General features: G+C 38.1%; 1 protein-coding gene across 2 annotated transcripts in view; it reads left to right on the forward strand.

Annotated features, from left to right (window-relative positions):
* cacng7a (calcium channel, voltage-dependent, gamma subunit 7a) overlaps positions 1 to 15883 on the forward strand; it is a 60376-nt gene extending 44493 nt beyond the window's left edge. For both annotated transcript variants that reach the window (XM_059350567.1, XM_059350566.1), the window contains 2 exons: positions 8483 to 8628; positions 12843 to 15883. In XM_059350567.1, the coding sequence (XP_059206550.1) occupies positions 8483 to 8628; positions 12843 to 13361 (665 nt within the window). In that variant the 3' untranslated portion in view covers positions 13362 to 15883. The remainder of the gene's footprint in view (positions 1 to 8482; positions 8629 to 12842) is intronic.
* Positions 15884 to 16321: the final 438 nt, after the last annotated feature.

A 16321-nucleotide genomic window follows, 5' to 3' on the forward strand; every position in this document is an offset into this window, starting at 1 on the left:
AGTGTAACATGAATTCAAGTTTACTAAAGTTATTAAGTACAGAAATAAGCTGCAAACTCCCCTTTGAGACCTTTAAAGCCTCCAAGAAGCTTAAACGTGCTCGATAGATATTGGAAAAGTTAATGCTTCCCATTTTGTCCTTCAAGTTAGCACATGGAAGTCTAACACACCCCAAACCATTCCCTACACTTAACTTTATTGCTTTTTTAATCATTTCCTTTAAGTGGGCTGCAGAACACAAACTCTGGGCTGTTATTGGTCTGTCACACCCCGGGCCGGCTCTACGCTGGGGCCAGGGCCGGCTCCACGCTGGGGCCAGGGCCGGCTCCACGCTGGGGCCAGGGCCGGCTCCACGCTGGGGCCAGGGCCGGCTCCACGCTGGGGCCAGGGCCGGCTCCACGCTGGGGCCAGGGCCGGCTCTAGCCCATCTGATGCCCTCGGCGAGATCCATTGGTGTTGAACAGCTCCGCTTGCTGTTTCAGGGAGGGAGGAACTACCGTTTTTGTTTGCCCACGGTGCCAACCAGGCTATATAATACAACTGTCTGTCTATATAATTATTAACTTACAAGTCAATTCGCAAAGAAACCCAGTTGAAGACCGCTAACAAAGTTAGAGACAAGAGAGACGATGAAAGTGCAAAGACTAAAGTGTCAAATCTGCGAGAAAAAATTGGCAGATTTACGAGAAAAAAGTGGGGAAAAAGTAACTTTTTTCTCCCAGATTCACCACTTTAAATCTCATAAATCTGCATTTTTTTCTTGTAGATTTGCCACTTTAATCTGGTAAACTTTTTTCTCAAATATCACCCCCCTCCCCCGGGTCCGTATGTTTTTTTTTTACACATTCTGGCTGTATGTAATATCCTCCAATATTCTCTAGGGTTGACATTTGGAATTTGCAGGTATTTCAGTGAGTGCCCTATTAAGGGTTAACATAAAGTGACTCGTGTCTGTCGTGTCACTGAGCGATGCTTCATGGTATCAGACTCGTGTTGAGGAGGAGAGCCACTGCAGCCAACAGGGTGACATCACCTCCCGTGTCGCCGCGGGTGACGCTGCTGCTCCGTTACCTCGAGAGCAGGGTCGACTTTCAGCTGATGAAGTGGTTGTTGGGTTTTTGGCTCTAGTTAGTTTCTCTCTCTGCCTCTGAGCAGACAGGATGACATCACCTTCCTGTTTCAGACGCTTTTTTTTTTTTTTTTTTTGCATGAGTGAGCTTCACCTCACAGATGCTAGCCTAGCATGGTGGACTGCTGAGTGGACACTTGGACGGACGAGACAACCATGATGTCATGGGCGTGTCACCGCGCCAAGACCGAAATAAACACGTGAATGTTTGAACACAGACATGCACATGCATCAGATTAATATACATATATGTTCAGATAAAATGATACAAAAAAATACAAAAAAAGTAGAAGAAAGTAGAAGTAGTATAAAGCACAACATGTTCATTCTATAATTTATTTATTTTTTATATATATATTTAAGTTCATATGTTATATCCGAATGATATTTATTTTATTAATTATATATTATATTTATTTTTTATATAAATAAGTAAAATATATATTTATATTTTATATAAATAAATATTATATATATATATATATATATATATATATGTATAATTTATTTATACGTTTACATTGATAGGCTGATGACACAATAAACAAACATTATTTATTTATTTTATTATATTTATAATATATATATATATACATATATATATAATTTATTTATAATTTTACATTGACAGGCTGATGACACAATAAACAAAATATTATTGATTTATTTTATTATATATTTTAGTTCATATCTTTTCAGTTATTATTGAAATTTTGTTAAAATTATTTCATTAAAAATGAAGAAAATATATGTTCTATAATTTATATATTACATTTATTTTATTAAAAATGGAAAAAATATGCATAAACTGTGTAAAATCTGCATATAGACACAATGTATCTATTTTTTTATATATTTTAGTTTATATATTATATAAAATTAATGAGACAAATAAAATATGAATATATTAGATTTATTTTATTAAAAGTGAAAAAATAAACATAAACTGTGTTAAATCCACATATAGGCACCATTTATTTATTTTGTTATATATTTTAGTTTATATGTTATATTCATATTATATTTATTTATTTAATTAATCTTATATATTTATTTTATTTAAAAGTGAAAAAATATACATAAACTGTGTAAAATCCACATAAAGGCACAATTTATTTATTTTGTATTTTTAGTTTATGTTATATTTGTATGATATTCGTTTTATTAATTTATATATTAAATAAATTGTATTATTTTATGTATTATATTTGTTTTATTAAATGTGAAAAATATGTACATAAACTGTGTTAAATGCACATATAAGCACAATTTATTTATTTTGTTATATATTTAGTTTAAATTTTATGTCTTATAATATATTGTATATTTTATGTTATACTTGTCATGTAAACACAATATAAGTATATAAGTATATATAAGTGGTTATATGTAAATAGCTTATTGAGTGTGTCAAATTTTATAAATTTGACAGTTTTGCACCCCGAGAAAGAAACACAAAAACAATTTTTAGAAAAGCACGTTACAAAGATGTCAGAAAACATAATTGGTGTTTTTAGAGAAAAAAAAGATTAACTGCAAAACAGAATCAGACAATAACTCACATTATGTTGCTATTTAAGTAATTTTAATGATTGCTGAGCCCTTTGTGAGAGGAATAAAAAAACATTGTCCCTGTCACAATTACTCAGTTATTTCTGTCTGATTGTTCACGGCACAAAGAAAGAATTGCACCCAAAAAAAATCAATGATTACCATTTTCACCTCGAAATGAAACGCTCAAGTTGGATTTCTTTCCCATAGTCTGTGTGTCTCCTGTTGTTTACCGTTAAAAAGAAAATGTTTTTCAAAGACAGACGCTGCAATTATTTCACACACAGCAGGGGAGAAAAGCACAAAAATCTGAGGTAGTTAAAAATGATTTTGCAGCAGAAAGTGTTTGTCTCCGTCAGCTAGTGTGTATTTTTGTCATGAAAAGTGGCCAACAATCAGCCAATCAGTCAGTCAGCCAGAGTCAGCCCGCCGGCCGTAGACCAGCTGTTCTCCTGTTGGTCCTCCTGCAGCCACTCCTCTCCTCCATCAGACTCTCTCCCTGTGTGTGTGTGTGTGTGTGTGTGTGTGTGTGTGTGCACTTCACACACATGTAGTGCCAACACTCGAGAGCTGAGAGCAGCTTTGAGCCTCAACACTGCCACCTGATGGCCAACAAAGAGAATTACAGCTCTCTGTTTAATTATTCTCTCCGCTTTAAACAATTTAATCCAGTTTGATTTATTTAGAATAACAGAAGTGACTGATAAAACATAAAATACACACTTTAATTCCAGTCTTTAATTTTATTTTTTGTTTATTTCAGGCTTTTTTCTGAACTGCACTCATCACTTTTTTTTATTAATTAATTCATTCATTAATTGATTGATTAATTAATTTGTTTGTTTGTTTGTTTTTCATTTTTTATTTTGGACCAATTAAATTGACAGGCTGATGACACAATAAAGAAAATTTATTTTGTCATATATTTTACTTCATATGCTTGTATTAATGATTGATTATATATATCATTCATATTACAATTGTTTTATCAAAGTGAAAAAAATATACATGCATGTATAGGCACATTTGATATTCAGATATTTTAAATGTAATATTTGCATGTGAATTTGTTATTTAATATACATTTTTAGAAAACATTTGGGTATTGAGTAGTGATATTAAAATAGTTATTATTGCTTTAAATATAAGAAAAATAATATAATGAACAATTAAATTAAACAAAATATAATTTATTTTCTTATATATTTTAGTTCATCTGTTTTTATAATTATTGAATATTTATTATACTTTTTTGTCATAAAAGTGAAAAAATGTACATACACTGAAAAATCCACACATAGGGACATTTAAAATTCAGATATTTTAAGTAATATTTATGTGTGAATTTGGTATTTAGACATCAATTTTTAGAAAACATGACATTTGTTTCTTTAGTAGTGATATTAAATAATGTATTTGAATAGTATATACACAAATGCATTGACAGGCTGATTACAAAATAAACAAAATTTATTTTAGTTAATTTTTTTAATTAATTATTGAATATTTATTATAACTATTTCATTAAAAGTGAAAAAAATATACATACACTGTGAAAAATCCACACAAAGGCACATTTCATATTAAAATAGCTTTTATATTTAAATAATAAACAATTAATCGGCCAGGCTGATGACACAACAAACATAATTGTCTAAATATAAAATAGTCAATTAAAAGAAAAAGTAAATATTAATAATGCAAAGTGTACTGTGACATTTCTAATTTAAAGCAAATGGCAATAAATCAAAGAAAAAAAATCAGAAAAAGGAAATTTAATGCCATGTTAAATATCAGTCCCACTTCATCTTCTGTTTTTCAAAAAATCTGAAATCTCATAACTTCCTGTGGAAAGGATTACAGTTTTTGCAGGAAAAAGTCGGAGAGTGATTCAGCAGATTTTAAGCCACAACTAAACTTTTTCTGTGTGGATAAAGAGCAGTGAAACAGAAATGTGTTCATACTGAGATGTTTTCCTCGAGGCGTCCGAACTCTCAGGAATTGTTTTTTCACTTCCACCCAACAAATGTGCTGCGTGCCTCCTGAAGGTCTATGTGTGTGTGTGTGTGTGTGTGTGTGTGTGTGTGTGTGTGTGTGTGTGTGTGTGTCTGCTCTCTGATTGGTCCCATTTCACACAGCTGCGACTCCAAACAGCCTCTCTGTTGAACAGGTATTTCCAATCAGGGCCAGATGGAGCTCCGGCTCCGTTAATCTGTTTTCAGATGGAGCTTCTCTGTTTGTTATCGCTGCACTTGTTGTTCTGGTTGTAGATGATGTTGGACTGCAGGCGGATCACAGAATGTTTCTGCATGTTCACATTAAGATGAAAAAAACTTTAGAAACCTTCCTCATCCTTCTCTACTGAGAGATAAACACAACAATCAATTAATATTGATCTGCCTTTACTTGTTTCCATTTTTCTAAACCAACCCTCACATGATTTTGGGTTATTTAACATTTTTTAACCCTTTGGAGTTTTGGGCTATTTTGTAGGTTTTGGACTCTTTTTTATTCTGCCTGTATAAACCACTTAAAAATTGTTCACCATGCCAAGTTGGTATCATTGTTTTCAGCACAGACTTTCAGACTTACTGGAAAAACATTTTCAACACAAGAAAACACACAAAAACATACACAAAACACACACACACAATTGCAAAAACACACATAAAAAACAGTTTTTAAATAAAAAAAAACACACATAAAACACACAAAAACACACCGAAAACACATACATTTTCTTTACAAAAACCACCCAAAAAATTACAAAAAACACACATAAAACACACACAAAAACACACACAAAAATGACCTTAACCCATTCACCCTTTGGAGTTTGGGGCTATTTTGTCGGTTTTGGGCTCCTTTTCATTCTGCCTGTATTAACCACTTAAAAAATCTTTACCATGACGTGTTGGTATCATTGTTTTCAGCACAACCTCACCTGTATGACCTGATTATTTTTTTCATTTTGACTTACTGGATAAAATTTTTCAACACAAGAAAACACACAAAAACACGCACAAAACACACACACACAATTACAAAAACACACATAAAAAAACATTTTTTTTAAAATAAAAACCCCCACATAAAAACCCAATTAAAACCCACAAAAACACACCGAAAACAAATACATGTTCTTTACAAAAAAACACCCAAAAAATTACAAAAAACACACATAAAACACACACACAAAAAAAAACCACCGGGTCTGAGCATGGAGGCAAACCAGGAAGTGCCTTAAGCTGCATTGTACCGAAAAATCCAGCAGGGGGCGCTAAGTGTGGCTGCAGAAGCATTTATGTCCATTCATTTCAATGCAAAATGAGAAAACTTCTCACTTGATTTATTACTTCAGAAATGTTTTTTAGGACAACACTATGGTCTCAATCACGAGTAAAAAATCTTTTTCAAGATAATCTGATGTTAATAGTTAAATAATGGCCCCATTTAGAAGAAAATAGAAGATAAAGAATCGTATGATTTGGGGCGGGGCTACCTTTGATTGACAGGTCACTAACAAGGCGAGCCGTCATCAGGAGAGAGGCAGAACAATGCGTATCCACGGCAACGTGTCAATAAAGTTATATGTAACGTTATATACATATAAAAAAAGACATTTACCGGTTTGGTCTCATAACTTTGATCCTTTCACTGTATTTTCACTTAATGACAGTTTATTTGAACGTTTTGTTCAGTAAATTTAATCTAATTGTGAGACTTCTAGCTGCATAAAGTTACATCCTGCACGTTTTAAAGTGGAGCCCAGAAGCGCTGCAGCCTGACCAGCTACACGCTGTTGTTGTGCTGAACATGTCGTATCTCTGCAGTCCTGACATGTAGCTACAGTTTTTAGGAGGAGCACATCGTCTCTGCAGCGCCGCGGGGCCACTGCGACACCCTGACGCACCAGCCTAAATCCGGCTTAACATATTTTCAAACGAAAGTCCGTGTTGTCTCCTGTTTATTTATTTCATTCCTCCTCGATGTTGCACATTAATGTATCGGTGAGAATGTGTGTTTTAAGACAAAAAGGGCTCTAATTGGTGATGCATCTGATTCAGAGTTTCCCTGCTGGAGGATTGTGGAGGTCAGCTGCAGCACTGACACACTCTAATGAGGCTTCACTGGGAGGATTTCTATACATACTCGTGTGTATTTATATATTTGTGTGTTTTGTGCACTGTGTGGCTGTCCTTGTTTATCTCCGTAGAGCAGCACAGCCTGTTGTCGGGGTTTCTCAGCCTATTTACAGTGCAGAGACGACACGTTATCATTAACGGGTCCAGCCACACACACACACACACACACACACACACACACACACACAGACACACAGACACACACACACACAAAGAGACTTAAGGCCCATTCAAATGGGATTAGTATTACAGGGTAACAAGGGTAATGCAACATTAGTCCTGCAGCCCCTGGGTTTCTACTTATTCATAGTTTGAGGAGGAAGGAAATGAGAGTTTATGACATTTAGTTATTTCTGTTGCTTCCGTCCATCACTAATGTCTAACACATCCTCTTTTCTAACGGTTTTATCTGTTTTATAATGAGCATTAAATATTAATCTTCCACTGTGGGAAATACACCTGTGACACACTTTTACAGAACACATATTTGAACCTATTACGTTTTTAAATCTGCAACTTTTTTTCTAGATTTGCCACTTTAATCCTTTGGAGTTTGGGGCTATTTCTTCGGTTTTGCTTTTCATTCTGCCTGTATAAACCACTTAAAAAGTCTTCACCATGCCATGTTGGTGTTGTTTTTGACTTTCAGACTTACTGGATCAAAAAACACACATAACACAAAAACACACAAAAACACACAAAAAAATACAAAAAACACACACACAAAAACACACACACACACACACACACACACACACAAAAACACACTAAAAATATAAATTACACACTGCAAAATTAGAAAAATCTCCAACTATAAAATCATGTTACTAGGTGGTTAAAAGGTGTTTTTTTTTACATTTGCTGAGAAAGGGTTGATGCATTAAATTGGACATGGAAACTTGTGGAAAAGCCAAAACTTTTGGGACGATTGGTCCAGCAGTTCCTGGAGAGATAATATAAAATATTGAAGAGAAACTGAGAGAAAATAGCATGTTTAAAGCAGAAGACCATAGAAGGATATATGAAGATGAACTGAAAGATAACAATAAAGAATTTTAACTCTACACCAAGCTGTTGGAGACAAATGTGACTTGATTACTGCAGCATAACCTCGAGGCCCATTAGTGTCGTGTTATTTCCCTGAGTAGTGACAGAAATTTGCAACCCACCTGACAATTTTGGTGACTTTTGTTTTTTACTAGCACAAACATTATTAGCAGAGAAAAAGAAGAACATTAGGGAGACAAAGCAATAACAACAAACTCGCCTGTTGAGTTCAGTTGAAGCTGCACACTTATCTCCTATAAACCCTGACACAGACTGTCACAGCAGAGAATAAATCAGCCGCAAGTAATAACATTAACAGTGGCTCATTAGGTGTTCTTCTGTTTCTCACACACACACACACACACACACACACACACACACACACACACACACGACTCTGAGCGTCATCTCATCAGCAGGAGACTCAGTAGATTCCACAGAGTTTATATGAGGTGCACACGTGTGAAAAGGATATGGCTAATGCCTGGAATTAGTCTGCTGGTTGGTTGTGATGGATAGAGCTCAATGCTGTATGTTACCTAAACCCTCTCCGTGTGTGTGTGTGTGTGTGTGTGTGTGTGTGTGTGTGTGTGTGTGTGTGTGTGTGCAGGTCTCAGTCTGGTGGTGGGTCTGGTCCTGTATATCTCCAGTATTAATGACGAGGTGATGAACCGACCCAGAGAGCCGGAGCAGTTCTTCCACTACCGATACGGCTGGTCCTTCGCCTTCGCCGCCTCCTCCTTCCTGCTCAAAGAGGTAATCGAAGAACAATGCACACACACACACACACACATGCACACACACACACACACACACTCTATGCATGCAGTAAACACCGAATGTTTATGCATGACTGCATGGAACACACAAGTGTGTTGAAGTGCACACACAGACAGAAGCGTGTATGCATAATACACATGTAAGAGACTACACACTGAACGTGCATGTGGACAAACTACACACACACAAACACACACACACACACATTCTTGTACTTCTATCTTTGTGAGGACCTTCATTGGAATAGAGAATTCCCTAGCCCCTTACCCTAACCCTGAACCTAACCTTCACCATGACAACTGAATGCCCAACCCTAACCCTCTCAGACAAGCCTTTAACGAAGTGAGGACCGACAGAAATGTCCTCACTTCGCAAAAATGTCCTCACTCTGTTGGTTAAAAATGTGTTCCGGTCCTCACTATATTGGAAGTACAAGAACACACACACACACACACACACACACATTCACATGCACACACTGCAGATGTGTTCAAGTAAGCACGTAAACACACACCAAGTGCATGCATAAAACACATGTGAGAGACTACACACTGGGCGTGCATGTGGACAAACTATACACACACACACACACACACACACACACATGCACACACACACTGCAGATGTATTCAAGTAAGCACACAAACACACACTGAGTGCTTTACACTGACACTAATATGCACTGATGCTTAACATTTACTAACGCTATGCAACTGACAAAAGAGATAATATGCACAGACACACACACACACACACACACACACACACACACACACACAGATTGTTTGGAATCTGGCTTGGATGTCGACCAACCACCGCTTAGCTAAACACACTCAAGCATGTGCACAAACACAGACACAAATTGCTTGTAGCTTGCTGAAATGTAGACTTATTCAGTAAAACACACAAACACACACACACACATTAAAAAGTGCCTGCGTAGGAGCCCGTCATCCTGCCTGCATCAATATTCATAAATGTTAATAGCTTGAATACTTGAGGGCAGCAGTTCTGTCGCAGCACAGCTTCATACGCAGAATATTCCTCGCTGAGGGGGGCTCTCCTCCTCCTCCTCCTCCTCTTCTCTTTCCTCTCTTCTTCTCTCTCTCTCTCTCCTCTACTTTTATCTTCCTTTATCTCCAGTTCTTTAAACCTCTCTCTCTCTCTTTTCCTCCTCTCTTATCTCGCTCCCTTCTGTCCTTTCATCTTATCTTCTCTTTGTCTCCTCTCCTCTCCCACTTCATCTTCTCCCCTTCTGTCCTCTTCTCTCTAATCCTGTTTTCCCTCCTCTTCCTTTTTTCCCTCCACTTGTATCTCCTCCTCTTCTCTTGGCTTCTGTCCTTTAACTCTTGTCTGCTGTCTACTCCCATTTTACTCTCCTCTTCTTCTTTTTTTTCTCCTCTCTGCTCAAGTTTTGTGTTTTTTGTCCTTCAATCTTACATCACTTCTCTTTTCCTCTGTTCACCTTTCCCCCTCTCTTTGTCTTTTCCACTCTTGTTCTTTTTATTTCCCCTTCACTAATCACCTCCTCTTCCTTCCCTGTTTTTATTCTCCTCTTCTTTTCTCCCCTTTCCTTATTTCATCCTCTCCTTCCTCTAAGCATCTTCTCCGCCTCGCTCAAGTCTCTTTTTTTCTTTTATCCTCTACTTTTGTCATCTCTTCCTTCATCCTCTTCTCTCTAATCCTCTATTATCTTTCCCCTTCTTGTATCTCTTGTGTTCTTTCATCCTTTTCTCTCATGTCTTCCCTCCTCTCCTATTCTCTTCTTGTTGTTTCCTTTCTGTCCTCTCTTGTCGTCTCTTATCTCCTCCCCTCTCCGGAGCTGCGAAACATGGAGTTTTTTTCACAAACACACATTTCTCTCTCTCTCTTTCACACACACATTCACCAGCGTGTAAAGTTGCAGGGTGGTTGTAGCGCTGATGTTGTGGATGAATAGTGAATGAGCTGTGAATACTCAGCGGATGCCCGGGTGAAAACATGAATACATTTCTGATAATGGCTCGTTCCACCGCAGAGCGCCAAGCCTTTTTGTCAACTCTTTGCAGAATGATTACGGGTTTATTTAATTTTTTCCCCTCCTGATGGCAGTGTGCCGCAGTTTAGGGAGGCTGGTTCTGATGCTTGATAAAAGCTCTTTGCATCAGGGAATCTGCTGAGAAGTCTGCAGCTCATTTTGATTCACTCACGTTGAGTTTTCATTGATAGAGACAGACAGTGGTCTGCTCTCCTCTGACACTCTCTCTATGAACCGTGGGATGTCTTTATTTGTCTATCCGATCCACTTTATTGGCACTGACTGTTTATAAAATGTCCAATTACCAGCAGAGTTTGTCAGTAAACCGTCACGTCGTGTTCAGGGATGCTGGGTTCGTCAAAGGTGCAGCAGAGTTGAAACTTTCAGCCACAGAGGGCAGTGAAGCATTGGTTTTCAGCTGCACAAGATTCAACATTCTTTACAGTTTTTCTCAATTGCTAAAACACATTTTTCGAATCCTCCTGTTCTTTTCTCAGAATTTTCTTTCTTTTCTCACACTACATTCACAAAAACTCTGATTCCTTTAACAAAACCATCCCATCGCCTCAACATAGTTTTATCTGTTCTCAAAACCAAACAATGTTGTCACATCTTGAACTAATTGGTCAAAAAAGAAAAACTGCTGAGCAGTCATTACACACGACACCAAAAAGTTTAAAACGCTGTGTTCAAGGCATGTAGCTCATGGAGAAATGTTTATTGGTCACATTAAAGTACAGCACATGCATTTTGCATCTTAAAAATAAAAAATAGAATACAATAAAAAAAGATTGCACAAGTCAGTGGATTCAGCATTTACTCTGCATTGAAACATAGCTACTGTAAAAAAAAATCATCCTTAGACACCTTCCTTAGAGACCATACTTAGACATACAGGTAATAAATAAAACCAACAGATATAGAACATTCAGTTGAAAACAAGGTGTGGAAAAATGGTGCAATGTGCAAAAGGTGTGATGGAGGTCACAGCTCTGGGGAAGAAACTGTTCCTCTGTCACGAAAAAACAATTTTTCCCCTGTAAATATATATATACTGTATATCCCTCGGTTTGTTTTGTAATCTGAGCTTCTCTGTTCTTTGGTTTTGTTCGACCACACATGCATGTGAGTCCTTCCCTTTGGAGTTGTTATATGACAACCTAGATAAAAACACTTGAGTGAAGAGACACTGGAGAATGTAGAGAACGTATGGTTACATTATAACCTTGGTTCTCTGAGTGAAGAGACATTACAGTTACATATAAACTGTTATTAACTTAATGTATTAATATAGACAATTTATTTGTATACAAAAATTGACAAAGTGCATGCATGGCAGTTGCAAAAAAAAAATGCACTGACAAAGAAAAAAAAACACTGAGCAAGCAACAGGACTTTTTCTTTGCCCTTTGAGGCAAATCTGATTTGTGATCTTGGGCTATATAAATAAAATTGACTTGACTTGACTTTATTTTCCTGTTGGAATGCTGTCTCGATATAATAACAAATAAACCTAGGTCAGTGGTTTTACAACATAAATCCACAGATACTACAGTCTTTATTACAACCGCAGACCGTAGGTGTGTGCTATTTTTAGAATGTGCCGTTCCACCGCGAGCCACAATACGTACCTACGTGCCGTAATTTGAGGTACTCACATACTTATGTTGGAGAACTTGTTGGGCAAAAGCCATGTGCAGACATTCCTGGCCCAGACACTGAATGTCAATCAAACTCAAGTCCTTAGTATTTTAATTTCAATACCTTTTAAGTACTCATGAAAGAGTATCACACTACCAAAGAGGCATGCGGTACCCGGCGGCTGTGGATCAGTTGGTAGAGCGACTGTCTACTGAACGGATGGTTGGTGGTTCGATCCCCGACCATGACAGCCTACATGTCGAAGTATCCTTGAGCAAGATACTGAACCCCAAATTGCTCCCGATGCTGCGTTCATCGGTGTGTGAATGAATTCCCAATGGTGGCAGGTGGGACCGTTTAGGGTAGCCTCTGCCACCAGTATGAATGTGTGTGTCACCGGGTGAATGAGTGCAGTTTGTAGTGTAAAGCGCTTTGAGTGGTCGCAAAGCGACTAGAAAAGCGCTATATAAGTGCAGGTCCATTTACCATTACGGTGTAATCTGTAGCAGTAACCTGTGTCTGTGTGTCTCAGGGTGCAGGAGTGATGTCCGTCTACCTCTTCATGAAGCGTTACGCTGAGGAGGAGCTGTACCGGCCTCACCCCGCCCTCTACCGCCCCCGCATGTCCGAGTGCAGCGACTACAGCGGCCAGTTCCTCCACCCGGACTCGTGGCCTCCTCCCCAGCGAGGCCGCAGCGCCTCCGACGTCTCCTCGGACATCTCCATCCAGCTCAACCAGACGCCGCCTCAGGCGCAGCCCAAAGGGGGCAGCAGCTCCCAGCCCACGCCCTCCTCCTCCGGGCCTTCATCCGCCGCCAGCTACCAGCTGCAGGCGGCCTCCTCCTCGTCCACCTCCTCCTCTTACCCTCACCCCCTCCACATGGCCGCCACCTCCACCCTACCCAGAGGATCCCACGGCCACGGCCACCCCCACCCCCACCCCCACCCGAGCGGGCCCCCGCCCCAGTCCCTGCCCATGGGGGTGCCTCCCTCCGCCGTGCCTCCTCCTCGCTACCACACGCACATGCGAATGAGCGCCTCGCCATGCTAGGCTACATACGCAGCAAAGGGGAAAACACAACCGGGGGGATTAGATTGGCTCTGTTACAGCTCTTACACACCACAAGACAAAACACACACACACAAATCCTGCATCCTCGGAGTGTGTGGGAGGAGGCATGCAGCAGAGTGGATGAAGGAGGGAGGTTTAAGGAGATCAAAAAGAGGAGAGAGGAGGAAAGAAAAGAGGGGAGGAGGGGAGGAGAAGCAGGTGGGCGGAGGGATGACTCACTGCTGATGCGAAGCACGAGACGAAGGGGGACTCTTAACAAAACTTTTAACGCGCTGGGAGGGAACGCGGGCTGGGAGGAGCGAGGGAAACGACGATTAGTAGCAACAAGACGTTTGTGGGTTTGTGACGGTACATTCATCATCAGGGCCGTGATACACAGGCAACAGGGTGAAGCAGCACAGCAAACAGGAAGCTGAATCATTTCCAAAAAGAACTAAAAAGTCAAACAATATATCCAACTGTCAAGTATTATCCTTTCATTACACCAGGACTAAGGATACCAGGTTTGAAAGGACTCCTTGGACACGGTTGGGAAGGTTCCTCAATCACAGTTTTATTACTTTTGATTACTTTCTAGATAAATGTTGAAATCACCTGCATAAGCCTGTATATACAATGTATAGGTACAAATATTAATAATGTGCTACATTTAAGCATTAAAAATATAAATATAATTCCCATATTAAAATTTGAATGCATGAAATCCAAACAGGATTATAGAGGAAGATTGACAGCTCTGCCCCCATTTATAAACAAACATTATATTATGTTCATTACGTCGTCATAGATCATGTTGTACTATGTTTATGTCTTTTTACATCGTTTACATCTCAGAATCTCTATTTTCTCTCTCTCCTCCTTCTGGGGGGAGATAGTTGGAGATAATAAGAGATAAAACAGCCTTTATTGTCATCATAGACACCTATACAATGAAATTGTGAGTATCACAACTGAAGGTGAATTAGGGATAAACAAGAATAAATCTGTTTATGAGAAAAAAAACAGATAAAATAAAACATGTAGGGCGGAACAAGTATGGCTGATGACGTAAAAATTAAATTAAATTAAATAAGAAGGACGAGGCAGGAAGCATATTGCACATATTGAATGATATTGCATATTAGAGTTCAGGTATTGCACAACATTGCTCTAAGAGTATTAAAGCAGAAGACAAGTTAATGACTCATGTAAGTGTTGAGTACCCACAGGAAAAAAAGCTGTTTTCCAGTCTGTTTGTTCTCCTTTAAGCTATTAGACCACTGATGGCGTCGCTTTTACCAAAAAGTGCTAGAATACACTGCCAGATTTACTTTGGGGGTCGTTAATTTACCCAAGCAACCACCAGAACTTTAGCTCCCTGAGTGAAAAGACGCAAGAGAACGTATGGTTACATTATAACCTTGGTTCTCTGAGTGAAGAGACACTAGAGAACATATGGGTACATTATAACCTTGGGTCTATGAGTGAAGAGGCGATAGAGAACGTTTGGTTACATTGTAACCTTGGTTCTCTGAGTGAAGAGATGGTAGAGAATGTATGGTTACATTATAACTTTGGTTCTCTGAGTGAAAAGACGCAAGAGAATGTATGGTTACATTATAACCTTGGTTCTCTGAGTGAAGAGGCACTAGAGCACGTAAGTTTACATTGTAACCTTGGTTCTCCGAGTGAAGAGACGATAGTTACATTGTAACCTTGGTTCTCTGAGTGAAGAGACACTAGAGAATGTATGGTTACATTGTAACCTTGGTTCTCCGAGTGAAGAGACACTAGAGAACGTATGGTTATATTGTAACCTTGGTTCTCTGAGTGAAGAGTCAATTTACTATCCATGTCACCGCAGAGGTTCATACATAGAATATAAGAAACATTCATATATATATTTATTTATTCTTTTTACTAGCATTTATTACTTTTTTTTAAAATAATATTTGCATGGAAATATGAACTTCCTACATGCTGAAAACAAAGATTTCACATCCACAAATTAAGAGTAACCTCATATTTATATTATGAGGTTACTCTTATGAGTTATTGCAACTATAATTTTTTTGTCACATTTATTTTGCAAGTTAAAATCTATTTATCCAACAAAACACCATCTGTGGCTTCCCAACCCTGTCCAAGACAAACCATATGAAAAAACAAACAGGAAAAATGCCAATATGATGAGGATTGTCTATATCATTAACAATTGCTTACAACTTTTGCCCATGTACCATGACCTACAAACACAACTATTATAAACACAATCAGAGATTTAAAAAAAAATGTATATGCATAGAGTTTATACTTCCACTGTATAGAAATTCTTCTTCTCCCTCATGCTAAAACAACCGTTCCAACAATGTAATCCCATACGTCCATCATGGGGTGTAAATATTACAGTATGTTTTAGGTGTTTTAGCTATTGAATTTTCTAAGCTGTTTGTATTTTGAGAGGGAAGCTTTGGGGATGAATGTTCAACATTTTGTGGGATGAAAAAAAGAGACTTTTTAAAGTGCCGAGTGCAGTTTGACAGCTTCTGTGGGAGCTTCAGGAGTTCGACCGAACAATCAAAATGTCTGCCTTGGAGATGCTGTTGCAGTGGAAGTGAGGATTGAATTTCTTAGGTATGTACATAATGATATAAGAAACCAGACCTCTGAAAACCAGGATCAGATTGCACTCCATTTGAATCATTTTAATTCAGACAACATAATGAAACTCGTTTAAACCTGTTGACTACCCTGACTGAAAATATTTATTAAAATATATGACAATAATAGAAGAATGTCAGCAGAAAGTTTCAGGTTTTTAAGAACTGAAATTACATTATTACAGTTTATTTTTGTTGGTTTATTTGAAAGGCATGGTGCTTCCTGAATTGACAGATTTTGAAATGGAATCCAACTCTTCCTGGTTTTATTTAAGAAAATATAGAGTTTATATAGAGAAT

Source organism: Centropristis striata, chromosome 14 (assembly GCF_030273125.1).
Source record: "Centropristis striata isolate RG_2023a ecotype Rhode Island chromosome 14, C.striata_1.0, whole genome shotgun sequence".
NCBI classification, from domain to species: Eukaryota; Metazoa; Chordata; class Actinopteri; order Perciformes; family Serranidae; genus Centropristis; species Centropristis striata.